This window comes from Onychostruthus taczanowskii, unplaced genomic scaffold (genome assembly GCF_017590055.1).
Source record: "Onychostruthus taczanowskii isolate IOZ18803 unplaced genomic scaffold, ASM1759005v1 scaffold10, whole genome shotgun sequence".
In the NCBI taxonomy this organism is placed as follows: Eukaryota; Metazoa; Chordata; class Aves; order Passeriformes; family Passeridae; genus Onychostruthus; species Onychostruthus taczanowskii.
In genome coordinates this window covers 425402-438649 of record NW_024496526.1, presented here as the reverse complement: position 1 = coordinate 438649, position 13248 = coordinate 425402, and the positions used below count along the sequence as shown (strand labels likewise).

The following is a 13248-nucleotide window of genomic DNA, read 5'->3' as shown; positions in this document are numbered from 1 at the left end:
GGCCCTTTGTGCTTAAGCAGCAGCAAGGGATTTGCCGAAGTAAATTCTGTCCTCAGCTCCCCTGTGGGCTCTAACAAGGCTGAGGTGGCCAGAAAAGTGGCAACACAGGAGAAAAGGCAGGTGGCCCTTGAGTAATAGAGAGACCAGGTGTTTTGGGACATGGAAAGCTCAGCCAGATTTGTGGCAGCAGGAACTGTGAATGACCCCCCAAATCCTGGGTAACAGAATGGCATGAGTCACCCTTCCAGGAGGGCTGTGGGAGCATCCCCCTGGGCTGCTTTGGGATGGGTTTGGCTCAGGGGAGCGCCTGCAGGAGAGAGCAGGTGGCAGAGCCTACGGAGGGCGATAGCACAGCTCAGAGCCAGCCCACCCGCTTGCCTCCAGCCCAGGGAAAAGGACGGGCCAGGGGCTGGTTGTGGCATCCAAAGGAGCAGGATGGATGGATGGGATGGAGCAGAACTCCAACAGACGGTACTGGCACTGGAGCTGGGAGGATGTGGAGTGCAGGAGCGGGAAGGCCCCAGAGGGAACCCCAAGCCAGCAAGGCCCGGCGGGCACAGCCCATGCCTCCGGGAAGCTCACAACAGCTCCCGCAGCTGAGGCCACAGCGCCTGGCAGGAAAGGGGGCACAGCATGCAGGCAGGGCACAAGGGCAGGTGGCAGCTGGCACACGGGATGTGCTGCGGAGGACGTGGCACCGGGACCATGGCACATGGGACACAGGACATGGCACCGGGAACACCGCACACCACGATGGGATACACCGGGGGGATGCGGCACCGGAACACGGCACACGGGCACGGGAATACGCGGCAGAAGCCACGTCCTGGGGTCAGGTAACGGGACACGGCCCGGGCAGTGCTGCAGGGACACGACAAGACACGACACAGGGACAGGACAGGGGGACACGACACGAACGCCGCCGGCCCCGGGCAAGGCCGCCGCCGCGTGGGCGGGGCCGTGACAGGACACGCCCCTTATGCTAATGAGAGCTGAATCACGCTCAGCGGACCGCGGCCGCCGGGCAGGACGGGCTCAACCAGGCGGCGCGGAGGGGGGAGCAAAGGGAGGGCATCAGAGCCGGCTGCCCTCCTGGGCGCAAAGCGCCGCCGCTGCGACCTGGGGGCGCGAGGGAGCCAGGATGCCGCTGACCCCGCCGGCGGCCGCGCCGCGGGAACGGGATCGGGGCGCGGGGAGAAGGAGTGAGGAGCGCGCGAGCAGGCGTCCCCCCTCCGCGCGCGTGGTGTGCGCCAAGGGCGGGGCGGGCGGGGGCGGTGGGTGTGATCACGTGACGGGCGGGCCGCCGCCATTTTGTCCTGCGGAGGCCGTATTTAGGGCGCAGCGCGCGCGCCGCCGCCACTCCTGCCGGGACGGAGTTTCCGCGCCCCGGGCCCCGCCGCCGCCCGCCCTGCGCCCCCACCCCGGCTCCCTCTGCCCCGCCCGCTCCCGCCGCGCTTCCGCCATTTTGTGGCCGAGCATTGCCCGCCGAGGACCGGCGCCGCGGCGGAGCTTTCCGCCTTTCCCCCGCCCTTTCGCGCTCCGACTCTAGCGGCGCCTCGGCCCGGCCCGGCTCCCGCAGCCATGTCCTCCGGCGGCAGCCCCGAGTACGCCTCCTTCTTCGCCGTGATGGGCGCTTCGGCCGCCATGGTCTTCAGCGGTGAGCACCGACCGGCAACGGGAGGGGCCGGGGGGAGGAGGGGGAGCACGGTGTGGGGGAAGCGGCTTCTTTTTCCCCGTCACTCCCCAGCCCCGGCGGGGCGCCCTCGGCGGTGGGGGCTGGAATTCTTTGGGCCTGGGGACGCCTCCCCCCCCCACCCCCTCCCCCACTCCATCCGGGCTCTCGGGGGCAGCGGAGGGTCCGTGCCGGTGACGTCACCGCCGGCGGAGCCCCCGGGGCCACGTGACTGCGGCGGCGCCGCCCGGGCCGCTCCCCCCACCCCCATTCCTCCGGGCAGCCGCGGGTCGGGGTCCCCCCGGTGGCCCCGCGGACGCCGTGGTGGGGGGATGTCGCACCCCCGGCTCTGCCTGCCCCGGCCTCCGCGGCGGCGGCGCTTCTCCCACTATAAATCGGACGTGGTTGGTGTCTGAACCATTCCCCCGATAAAGCAAGTCCGGTTTTTAACGGGATTAAACATAAACGTGCGCTCGTTTGGCGGGCAGGCCGCCTTAGAGACGTTAATGCCGCTGCAGGCGATGGACGGGCTCCTGAGCTGCCCCGCGGAACGGGATGCCGGGGCAGGGGAAGCCCTGCTTGCTCCATGCCCTCCCTCTGCGTCTCCAGGCAGCGAGCTCAGTGCGGTGTAAATTGGGTCATCCTGCGGCACTGCTCTCCCCACTCAAGGAGCACGGATACAGGGTCCATAAATGCTGGGTTACACCAGAAAGGCCGTCCTTTATTGCGTTGGCTCTCAGAGCCTTGTTAAACGTACAGAAGGTGACTGCTGTTCCTGCACGGCGTTTGCTGGTCTCTGATGGGTGCAAACCTGCTGTTCCCTTTGGGATCTAACATGGGGAAGGCTTCAGCTGTTTTTTTCCCAAATGCAGGTGTCACAGTAATTGGGAATGAAGCAATTAGGAACCAATCTGGCCTTCCCTTCTGAAGGCTTAAGCCCTTGTCTCCACAGATGTGAACATACTTACTGGTCTTTGGCTCCCTTCTAGTACTGTATTTGTTGTAGCTCAAGCTATGTAAGTGCTGTTGAGGTGCTTGGGATCTCATTGTGTTAATATGGCCTCTGGGATGGTGGCTGGGTCTGCAGGATGGATTTTGGGAAGCTGCTCTTGATTCATGCGTGTGGGAGATGAAATCATGCAAAGAGCCAAGTAGACAGTGAATTAAAATTAGTGTTCGAGAGGAAGCTGTCTAGCCGTGCTGGTGTGGGCACCATGGACTGGTTCCACACCAGCCATGTTTGTGATTTTAATTTTTGATAAAGCAAAAGCTTGGTTAGGTGTGTTTAGTCTTGCTTAGTTTGTACCTGGTGCTGGGATGCCGATACCCTTACTGAGGGCAGTCAGTGGCCTGCCACCTTGGATTTCAGACATTGTGCTCACACTTGACAGGTCAAAATTTTCCTGAAAACTCAATGGTTGAAGTGATGTAGGAGCCAGAGTTGGGACTGCTGACCTACCTGCCTCTTGGCTACTGAAGATAATGGAGAAAGAAACTAAGACCTAGTTACTTGTTGGGAAAAAATAGTCAGCAGTTCACTGCATTTTGCAAAATGGTCCTAAATAGTGAACTTTCCTTCCAAGGAAGGAGTTGCTGGTTTCCTCTTGCAGAATGGATTTTGGAAGCAAAAGAACATGGCTGTGTGGCTTTAGACACCATGTTTGTGACGTGTCAGTGTGCTTCAGCTGAAACATCAGTGAGGGATGCAGGCTTGAGTCAGCGCTTTAACAGGAATTTGGAATGGTGCTGGCATGCCTGAACCAGCAGAGAGAAGCCTTTCCTAGAAGCTGCAGCATGACAGCGTGGTGCTGTGGGATTGCAAGGGGAAGGTTTGAGTAGGGGAATGCCAAGTCAGTGCATAAGTTATATTGATGAAGGTTTGGTATCTGTTGTGTTGCAGCCAGTTTGTGAGAGGTCCCTGATGCAGAATCCGTGTCAAGTAGTCCTGGATTCATTGAGCTCAGAGGTCTACCCCGACCTCAATGATGTTGCAATAGCAGCAGGTCTGAACCGTGCAGGTACTCTTGCTAGGGCCAGGGACGTGTTCAGGTGCTGGACAACAGGTTATAGATACTGCTGATGGGAAATTGTTTCTTAGATGTGGCTGTTCAGTGAAGCAGTTTGTATTTTTAAGGCAATATGGCAGAGGTGTCAACATAGGATAAACTAAAACTTGCAGTGTTGTGTAGCTTTTGTAACAGGCCTGTTGCATCACAGCATGTTCTGATGGTAGTTGTTAAAAACCCCCTGATTTTGAAGTAAGGAGCTAAACCTGGACAAGCAGTTAAAACCCTAACATTTTCCTGGATCAGTGTTAATTAGTGCGGTGAATCATGCTTGACTCATGCTATATCTAAAGATCACATTCTTGTGGAGCTTGTAGTTCCAAGACATGTTTCTAGTAAACATGTTCAGGTTCTGTACTGTCCAGGCTAGTTTGATGTGAAAACAAGTGACTAGTAGCAGTCCTGTGTGCGATGTGAGCATTACTTGCTGATGGTAAATAGATAGCAGAACTTGTTCTGGTCAGCAAGAGACAAGAGCAGGCTGCTGTGACCTTGGCCATCTTTGAGCCTGTCTGGTTAGTTGCAGATTACAACTTGTTCTCATTGTTGCAGTTCCTTATTTCCCATGTGTGAAATGTGGCGGGTCAGGTGCTGTTGAGTGATTAAATTATTGTAGCTTTTTCATGTGATCTGAGCACACCAGAATGAACAAGTGTGCTGTTGGGCAGAGCTGTCTGGTTCTGTGTGTGCTGGTGCTCTGTGCAAAGCTGTCACAAGTGTGCCCACTGTGCCCTCCATGGTGAGAGGAGTTGTCCTTAGGCCTGAACTCCAGCTGGGCATTCGGTGCCTTCAATACATGCTGCACTGCCAAGCAGCTGGAAGATTCCTCATGAAGAGAACTTTAGCCACCAGTGTTAAATTAGTCCTGTGTCTTCTAATTTTTGCTGCAGTGAAATAGTACCTTTGTTTTAAGCTTGAGCTTTAGATCTCCTAGCAGTTGGTTGGCTTTCAAGGGACCTCCATGGTGAAATAGCTGGCTCAGAACATGTAGTTTGATGCAGCTGACAGCCCTGCACAGTCTGATTATGGAAGGCATCGTGACTATAAACAGCTTGCACCCTCAAAGGCAAATGGCACCTGTGCTTCCCAAAATGCTGTCTGAGAGGTGGGGACGTGGAACAGGAGAGCTGCTTGCAGGTAAAAATGAAATGGTGGAGTGCAGCTCAAGGTAGTTTTCTGCTCCAAATGAGGGTGCTTGTGATGTGGGCAGGTGTGTGAGCTACCAGATTGTCTGCAGCAGAGATTAGCTTAAGCTTTTATCCTTTACAGCAGGTAAAGCAGTGGATGGCTGAGACCTAAGTGCTGTAACAGACGTGAGGTAGGCGATGTTTCTACAGCTTGAGAATGAGGGAAGGCATCTCAACAAGAGCCTCATTTCCTCTCAGTAAATGCCAGTCTTGGGAACATCTGAGAATGAGATGGCTTATCAGTGTAAACCATTGGCTCTGCAGAACATGGCTTAAGCAGTTATGCTGCAGTTTGTACTGTGGCTTCCTGATGGATCCCTCTGTCACCCTGGAGTCACTACACAGCCTGCAGGTGCTTCCCCTGTGGTGGGTACACTGGGAGCAGTAGTGGACATGAATGACAGCTGCCTCAGGACCTCTTGGTCAGCTTTTTTCCTTCCTAGAACTGGCCTCTTCCATCTCCAGAGCCTGACTGGTTGCACACAGATGTTGCAAAATGAACAGCATCCCATCCTGACCAGGCTGTTGGGCACTCCTTGAAGCAATGGTTTACAGCAGTGTGTGCTTCTCCATTGAGACATAACCGGCTGCACTCACTTCCTTCAGACTCTGAATCTTGGGAGCACGAGGCTTTGGGTCAGGCTGCTCTGGCCACAGGAGCATCTGCTGGGTGCAGGCAGGGGACATGGGCTGTCCCATGCCACAGCAATGGGGCAGCAGAGCTGTGGGTGCTGCTGAGTGTTCTAAGCTCCCCTGGACCTGCTGGTTGGGAAGGGGTCTTGCTAAGTGGTGTAACACACTGCTCTGCCAGTCAGTACCTGGAGTACGCTGGTCACCTGGTTTGTGGAACAGGTCATCTTTAAGGTGTTGTCAGGGAGCCTCTTTGATGATAAAGATATGTAACAAGTGTCTGGATAGACTTGGCTGCTTGCAGAAGGAAAGGTCTGTGCTCCATGGTACAAGTGCTTTACCATACTTACAAAATCAAAGAGCTCTGTGTGCTGTGTCACACAATCCAGAGTGCCAGTTGAAGCAGCTCTTGCACAGTTGACTGGCAGATCCTTTATTTTCCTTGAACTGCTACTATTGCGGCAATGTCTCCAGGAGCTGGTGGTTTTTTTAAGTTCTCAGATGTACTGACCCAAGACTAAAAGGCCTAAAAGAATTCTTGGTAGTGCCGTAGGCTGACAGTGCCAGGCCTGGTGGAAATACCCACACCCTTTCATTACATTATGGAAGAACAAAAAGTTATCCCTAATTCTGAACCCTCACTAAAGGATTCAGAGCTTAGAGCTTCTTGTAGGGCAGCTTTGCTCTTGACTCCTTGGGTTTTCATTGGGGAACAGGCTTCAGCCAGTGTGATGGGAATTTGCATAGGCTCCAGTACAGTTCCCCTAACGAAGCTTGTCTGTTCTGTGCAGATGCACCTGGGCAGAGCAGCAGGATTTTTCCAAAAGTATCCATTACTGTAACCTGAGGTGGAGCTGTTGAATGTGGTGGGGTGGGAGGGGGCAGGGCCAACCTGTGGGAAGCAGCCTGTTTCTTTAGAAGTGTCCACGTTTCTGGTATGGCAAAGCAAGGACTGTACTTGACCTGGATGTCACCTCTAACATTTCTCCAGCCTTTTAAGAGCAGCCTGTTCAGGGGTGAATAGATGTTGGTGAATTGGTGCCTGTCCGCTCCCAGGGAAGCCTGCCTACTGCAGAGGGCAGCCCATTTGATAATGATTAGTTTTGAAAGGCTCCAGATGTAAGTTCTCCTGCCAAATGGTCCTTCATGCTTGCTGTGATGGTAACCACTGGTATCCTCATTGGAAATCTGACTTCTGTTACTAGCTCACTTCTCATGCAGGTGAGTTCTGCATGTTAGTGCTCTGGAAATCTCTCACATGCAGTGTGGAAATCTGTTTTGCCATGGTGGGACATGGGAAGAATCCTTGGCTTTGAATGGACCAAATGCTGCTGGAGTGTATGTGGCTGGTTCTGAGCCTGTTCCTGGGCTGAGCCTGTCTGGATGTATCAACTGGTGAAACTGGATCTGTGCTACTAGGTCTCCTGGCTTGGAAGGCTCCTCACAGCCTCTTTCTGTATCAAGGGAGTGACTTGCATCTGATTTAACTGCAAGGGTACTCTTCTTGGTGTGTGACCTGTGAGCACAGTCACCTGCTGGAACTGGAAAAGGTTGGTTCTGGTGCTGGGACTGCCCTTGATCTGAAGAGCAGGATGCTGGCAGAGCCCTATGGAAAGCTGTGGCAGTGGCAAGACTACGACCAGTCTTTAGTCTTTGACACTACAGCCTATCTGGCAAGTGTCTGTCGAGTTTATACTTGATCCTGGAGCTGCACAGCCTCACTCCCTCTGCTATCACTTTTAAAGGGACAGATATGGTGAGGTGCCAGGCAGCATATCCTCAGCCCTGAGGGGAGGGCATTTTACCCCCAGGAGCAGTACATAAATCAGCTCTGAGCTGTGAGTTCAAGGAGTAAATCAAGTATGTCACAAGGGGGTTAACCTTTGAAACAGGATTACTGGCAGTACGTGCTCTTGGGTGATGTGCATTGCAACTTACCTGTATTGTAACACCATTGAACTTCCAAGTGGCACAGTTCCTGGTTAGAGACCGGCATGGATTCAGTCTCTGGTGAACTAGATAGACTAATGCTTTTCAACATGCCAGGTAAATATTTTGACAGGTCTACCTCTTTAAAGGTAGTGTTTGGAGCTTGCTTGGCCTGTATGTTAGAGGTGAGGGAGCTGGATGAGCTGACACAGAAACCCAGAGTCCTGGTGTGTAGCAGAGGTACAGCTCTTGCCCCATTTCCAGTGTCTGCCACAGAGAACTCCTCTAACCCTGTTGACTGAGATTCTGGAAAACACATCCTTCCAATCAATCAGGGATATTTAAATGTAGCATATGAAGTATATGTGCTTTAGTCGTTTAGAGCTGTTGCAAGGTAGAGCTGTAGGTGTGTGGGAACATTGTCCAGGGTGTCCATAGCCCAAAACTGAGTGGCTGTGCCACTGGAGGCTGGGTCATGGTGGGAAGCAGGTATTGTATTTGCCACCTTGCCTGCAATACTGAGATAATGTCAAAGATGCAAGGACAACTTGCCAGGCTAATGAAGCTGCTAGTAAACTTGCCAGACTAGTAAAGCTGCCTTGTAAGGTTCTGGAGATGTCTCTTGGTTAGGGTGGTGGTAAAGCCTTCCTTGGGAGCAGATGTGCCAGGTTCTGAAACTCTGTGTGCCCACCAGTGGGAGTTCAGTAGAGTTTCAGTGACATCTAAGACTGTCATGTGAAGACTGGTAAGCATAGGCTTGCTTTATTTAAAACAAGTTCAAGGCATAAGATCTGGCCTCTTCTGGGATTTTAACTGGGACCTGACAAACTCATGCTGCACTGCCCCTCCACAAAAATTTGAGCAAGCTGACTTTCTTGTAAGTGGGGTTACAAAATCACCTTCTCTAATCCATCACTGCATTGATTGCAACACCCTCGAGTAGCTTCATGCTTGGAGGAAGTGATGACTGATATAATTTAAATAGTGAACTTCCTTCATAAGCCTCTGCATTTTTTGAGAGGTTTGTAAAATGTTGCAGACAGGAGAAGTGGTTTCTGCTAAATTCTATACCCAGGGTAGACAGTGGAACCAGAATTCAGGCTTAGTTCCAGCCCTTAGGAGGTGCTTCATCCAACAAAAAGGTTTCCTAGTTGAAGTTAGTGGTTTCTTTCTAGACTTCTTAAGGGCTAGACCCTAAACAGAGCCATCACTGAAATGGCTGATTAAGTTCATGTGCTAATTTCCAGGTTCATCTTATATTTGCAGATAGAACCTGATCCTAGCTCAAGCTTCCTAAGTTGGGTTCTAGTTCAGAATAGCTCAAAATAGCCTTTTACATCACTTGGTGCCAGTCAAGGTTCGAGAGCTTTGCTAGCACAGAACAAATTGGTAGTTAATGAGACTTTCCCTTCAGGTTTTTGTAACTAAAGCTGAACTTCCTTCTGAGAATGAACCTTGTCTTAGTGCAGCAGTGCTGTTTGTGTGAATGGTGTGGAGTTCTAGTGCCAAACCAGGAGGATGACTACTCCAAATATGGGCTTTATGGGAGTGCTGAGTGAGAAGCAGGGAAGCGCATATCTCAACTCCTCCATCAACTCCCATCAACTCTTCAGGGCAAGATGCACAATCTCATGCTTCAATACCAGTGTAAGGCAGTGACAAATCTTTGTGGAACAAGCAGGTCTCCCTTGGAGAAACCTTTGTTTTCTGTGGGTGGGGCAGACTTAACTATTAGGTCTCAGATCAGTACAAAGACTTTAAATGCCCATGGTTTAAGTGCACTCCAGCAGCATTTTAGAACATATGCAAGAACATTTTCTTGCCAAATAGGATTGACTTCTGAGGACAATCTTGATGGTGTCAGAAAAGGAGACTGCCTGCCCTTCCATATGCCTGTCTCTCCTGCTTCAGGGACTTATTCCTGGCTGGCAGTTGACATGCATGTCATCTCTGGATGATGGTGAGTGCAGTACGAAGCTGTGGAGTTCCCAGAGTACTCCCCAGTAAGGCTGAAAGGAAAGTTGTCTGTTCAAGTACTGCAGAATCAAGGAATGAGGTATTTGAGGAAGCTTCTGTGAGACAAATACATTTCTTTTCAAGGCAGAAGTTACTTAGGGGTAGTTCTTTGGACTCTTCCAGCAGGTCTCAGGTACAGGTGATAAGCCCATCATTCTGTGCAGGTCTCTGCATGCTCAAGTGTTGACAGAGATGATGAGTAAACCTTAGGTGTAAGGTGGATGTGGTCCTCTGTAACCTGCAAGCCAAACTCTTCTTTGTGGTTCCAGTGGTTGGATTGACAAGTGTTTGGACTGGAATCCTTCATAGGTGAGGTCGCACTCTCCATGTGCCAGAACCTTTCTCCAGTGAGTGATGTGGAGCAGTAATATTTGAGTTGGTTTCTATCTCAGTGTGTCTGATGAAGATGCAATAGCACATTTAACTCCAGGGCCAAAGCATAGGCAAATAGGTTTTGTGGGAGAACAGGCTCCATGAAGGAGATCTGTGCATCTGAATTCTGTTCATGTGGCCCAGCTCTCAGCTGTGTTCTGCTGGGGTAGACAGATGTGCTTTGCTGAGCCTTGCAGTGTGGCCTCTGGGAGGGCACAAACACTGGAGTTCCCCTTGGGACTTTGGTTTTGGCCCCTAAGCAGAGGCATGGATGGCTGCTGGGGGTGCCCTGCTGTGAAGCTGGCCTGGGAAGATGTTCTGCTGTCAGTAGTGTTTGAACAGCACCTCTTGTTCATCTTTGGAGTAGACTGTGGGTAGGTCACTTCCTCATCCCTCAGGGGAGTATTCCTGGCTGTCATGTGACCGCGTTAGTTTTGCACAATCCTTCCTTGTGCTGACTTAGCTGTTCTAACTGCAGCCTTGTGAAAGAAATGGTATTTGGGATGTGTGTAATGCATTTTTTTCTCTTCCAGCCTTGGGAGCTGCATATGGAACAGCAAAGAGTGGCACAGGTATTGCAGCCATGTCTGTCATGAGGCCTGAGCTGATCATGAAGTCCATCATCCCTGTGGTCATGGCGGGTATTATAGCGATCTACGGCCTTGTAGTGGCAGTGCTCATTGCCAATGCCCTCTCACCTGAAATCACGCTATTCAAGTAAGTTGCTGCATCTGGCGGTTCCGTTTCACACTGTCCTGTCACTGTTTGATGCTCTGTGTGGGGGTGCTTTTGGCTCAAGGCCCCTGGAAGGGCTGGCAGTGCTAAATGCTGCTTGGCCAGGCTTAGGAGCATGGGCTGGATTCCAGCTGTCCTGCCGGATGCCTCAGCCCCAGTGGAGTTGGCTGTACTGGCTGTCACAGATCAATCGGACATCCCACTGCTCCTGTGGTGGGGCTGTGGCTTGAAAGAAGCCACGTACAGGCGGCACTAGGATAGGAGGCAAAGCTTGTGTCATGATGCCAGACTCTAGACCTGGGTGTGCAGGTGTTTCCAAAACTGTCTAAATAGATCTGCTGTTGCCTGGGAGATGCAAGTAAATAATTAATATTGCTTTTGCTTTGGTAAGTCAATCCTTGAGCTATACATTGGGCCTCTAGCAGCTACGGTCTGAAACTTAGTCTGCTCTTGGCTTCTGAGAAAGCTGGAACTGGTGTGATTGAGCCCTCTTGGAATTAAACAATGCTGCTGAAGTGTGACAGGTATCTGTGTTGCTGTACAGGCTGTGCCTATGAGCAGTGTGCTTGGCCTAACAAGACATGGTCTAAAACAGCAGATACAAATGGTCCTTTGCAATTGCCAGGTGAGCAGACACTGATAGGGACTGCTCCACAGGACTGCTCTCCTTGGAAAACCAGACCATTCCTGCCCAGCTCCTGCAGTGCAAGACACCTGAATGTGCTGTGGCTGTATATAAAGTTGCTCAAGGTTGGAGATGAGCAGCTACTAACAGGCTGCAAAGCGCCGTGGGACAGGCATTGCTGCAAGTGCTAGTAAGCGCTGTTCTGACAGCACACTGAGCCTGCCGGTGGCCAGATGAACCCACTAACTCAGTTTCATGTATGAGCCACACATGAACATCAGGTGAAGATCCTTCACTGTTGCCTATCTTTAAGTATCAGAGTTGGGAGTGTCAGTAAGCATTGCTTTGAGACACATGGGGCTTGTTGAAAGAGTTAGGGGCTTATGGGTGGGTGTCCTGTTCCTTGCCACTGAAATTCTTCCATCTCTGTCCTACAGGAGCTTCCTTCAGCTGGGCGCTGGCTTGAGCGTGGGTCTCAGCGGTCTGGCTGCTGGCTTTGCCATTGGCATCGTGGGCGATGCGGGTGTCCGGGGCACAGCACAGCAGCCCAGGTTATTTGTGGGGATGATCCTCATTTTGATCTTCGCTGAAGTCTTGGGTCTCTATGGCCTCATTGTTGCCCTTATCCTCTCCACGAAGTAAATGTTGCAGTATGATGTAAAGAGATGTAACAAATCTACGTTTAACAAAAAAAAAAAGCTCCAGAATGAAAATGGTTTCTCCAATGTGTACAGTTGTCCCAATTTGGTAGTTGATCTCTTGTAAATGCGCAATATATGTTAGTGACTTGTCTGTCCTGTGTGTACTTCAATATTAACTTGGAAGGGTTGCTCCAGGCCTGCTGCATGGCTTGGGGTGGCCCGTGTGCAATTTTCCACCCATTGCTGTTAGTATTTTATGTATAAATATGAACTAGAAATGTAATTTTTTCTCTTCACTGGATGTTTATTTATAAAAGACTTGACATGTTCATACATCTATGGAGCAAGGATTTTCAATTTCCCATGCTATATATATTAATCTTATATATAGGTAGATTACACTGTGGGGTAAATTGTAAGTGCAGAGAATTCCTTGGATGTAATTTTGATTCTAGAGATTGCTGTAGTGTCCTGGTATTGGAGTATGAGAATTTTGTGTTTTATTACAGCAATTGTCTGAAACACTCCCGTGTTTCAATAGTAACTGCGTATGCTCCGGCATCAGTCATGCACCCAGTGTTGGGTTACAAACTTCTACCATGTTTCCGAATAAAACTTCCTCACTACATTGCTGTAATGTGTCCCTGGCTCTGATTTCCAGCTGTTGCTGCTCCTTTGGGAAGAGGCTGAGGTCTCTTGAGGCAGGCAGGTTCCTGAAGTGACTGGGTAGCATGCCGGAGTGATGCTGCCGCCTCTGCCACAACTTTCGCTTTCTCCTGGCTCGTGGCAGTGTGGTTCCCAGCTGCTGCCATGGGCCATATTTGTGGTGAGCAGAGATGCAGGGCTGTGCTCACTCTGATCACATCTGGCTCAGTGCAGTGCTCTGTAACCAGGGGTCAGGTAGCTGCAGCCTGCACCAAGGGCCAGGGTGAGAGGGTGCAGGCTGCAGCCTGTGCCCAGGAGAGGAGCTGCCTTGTCAGGAAACAAACAGCCTGTCCTTGTGCTGGCCCTGCAGAAGCTGAGCTGCTTGGAAGCTGTACTGTGAATAGTAATTGCCTCTGAAGTAGCTCAACAATAGTCTCATCAACAAAATGGCTTCAGTCAAGAACTTGTATTTTTATCTTTCAAATCACAGGACCATTTGAGCTGGGAGATTTTGATGCTGCAGCTACTGAGTGCTGGAGCAGCCTCCTCTGGCCTGAAGACTTTTGAGTACTGCCAGGCTTATGTGGGAAATAGGTGTTGGACCCTTTCAGTGGTAAAGCCAAAATGTTACTCCTCAGACACCTGGTGCTAGCAGTACCCTTGGCATCAAATCAAGCTGATGTATTTGGAGGGATGTTTCACCTGGCTGGGAATGAAAATGCATATTTGT

At 51.2% G+C, this 13248-nt stretch overlaps 1 protein-coding gene across 1 annotated transcript; it reads left to right on the top strand.

The window, feature by feature from the left end:
* Positions 1-1038: 1038 nt before the first annotated feature.
* On the top strand, positions 1039-12501 carry ATP6V0C (ATPase H+ transporting V0 subunit c). The gene is made up of 3 exons (XM_041403406.1): positions 1039-1657; positions 10406-10589; positions 11670-12501. The coding sequence occupies exons 1-3, from the start codon at positions 1582-1584 to the stop codon at positions 11872-11874; spliced, it is 465 nt and encodes a 154-aa protein (XP_041259340.1). The 5' UTR covers positions 1039-1581; the 3' UTR covers positions 11875-12501.
* Positions 12502-13248: the final 747 nt, after the last annotated feature.

Bases quoted from the DNA above. Each gene is read 5' to 3' on its own strand.
- ATP6V0C (XM_041403406.1), top strand. From the start codon at position 1,582: ATGTCCTCCGGCGGCAGCCCCGAGTACGCCTCCTTCTTCGCCGTGATG. The intron at 1,658-10,405 runs GTGAGCACCGAC...TTTCTCTTCCAG, and splicing joins GGCCGCCATGGTCTTCAGCG to CCTTGGGAGCTGCATATGGA. The intron at 10,590-11,669 runs GTAAGTTGCTGC...TCTGTCCTACAG, and splicing joins CCTGAAATCACGCTATTCAA to GAGCTTCCTTCAGCTGGGCG.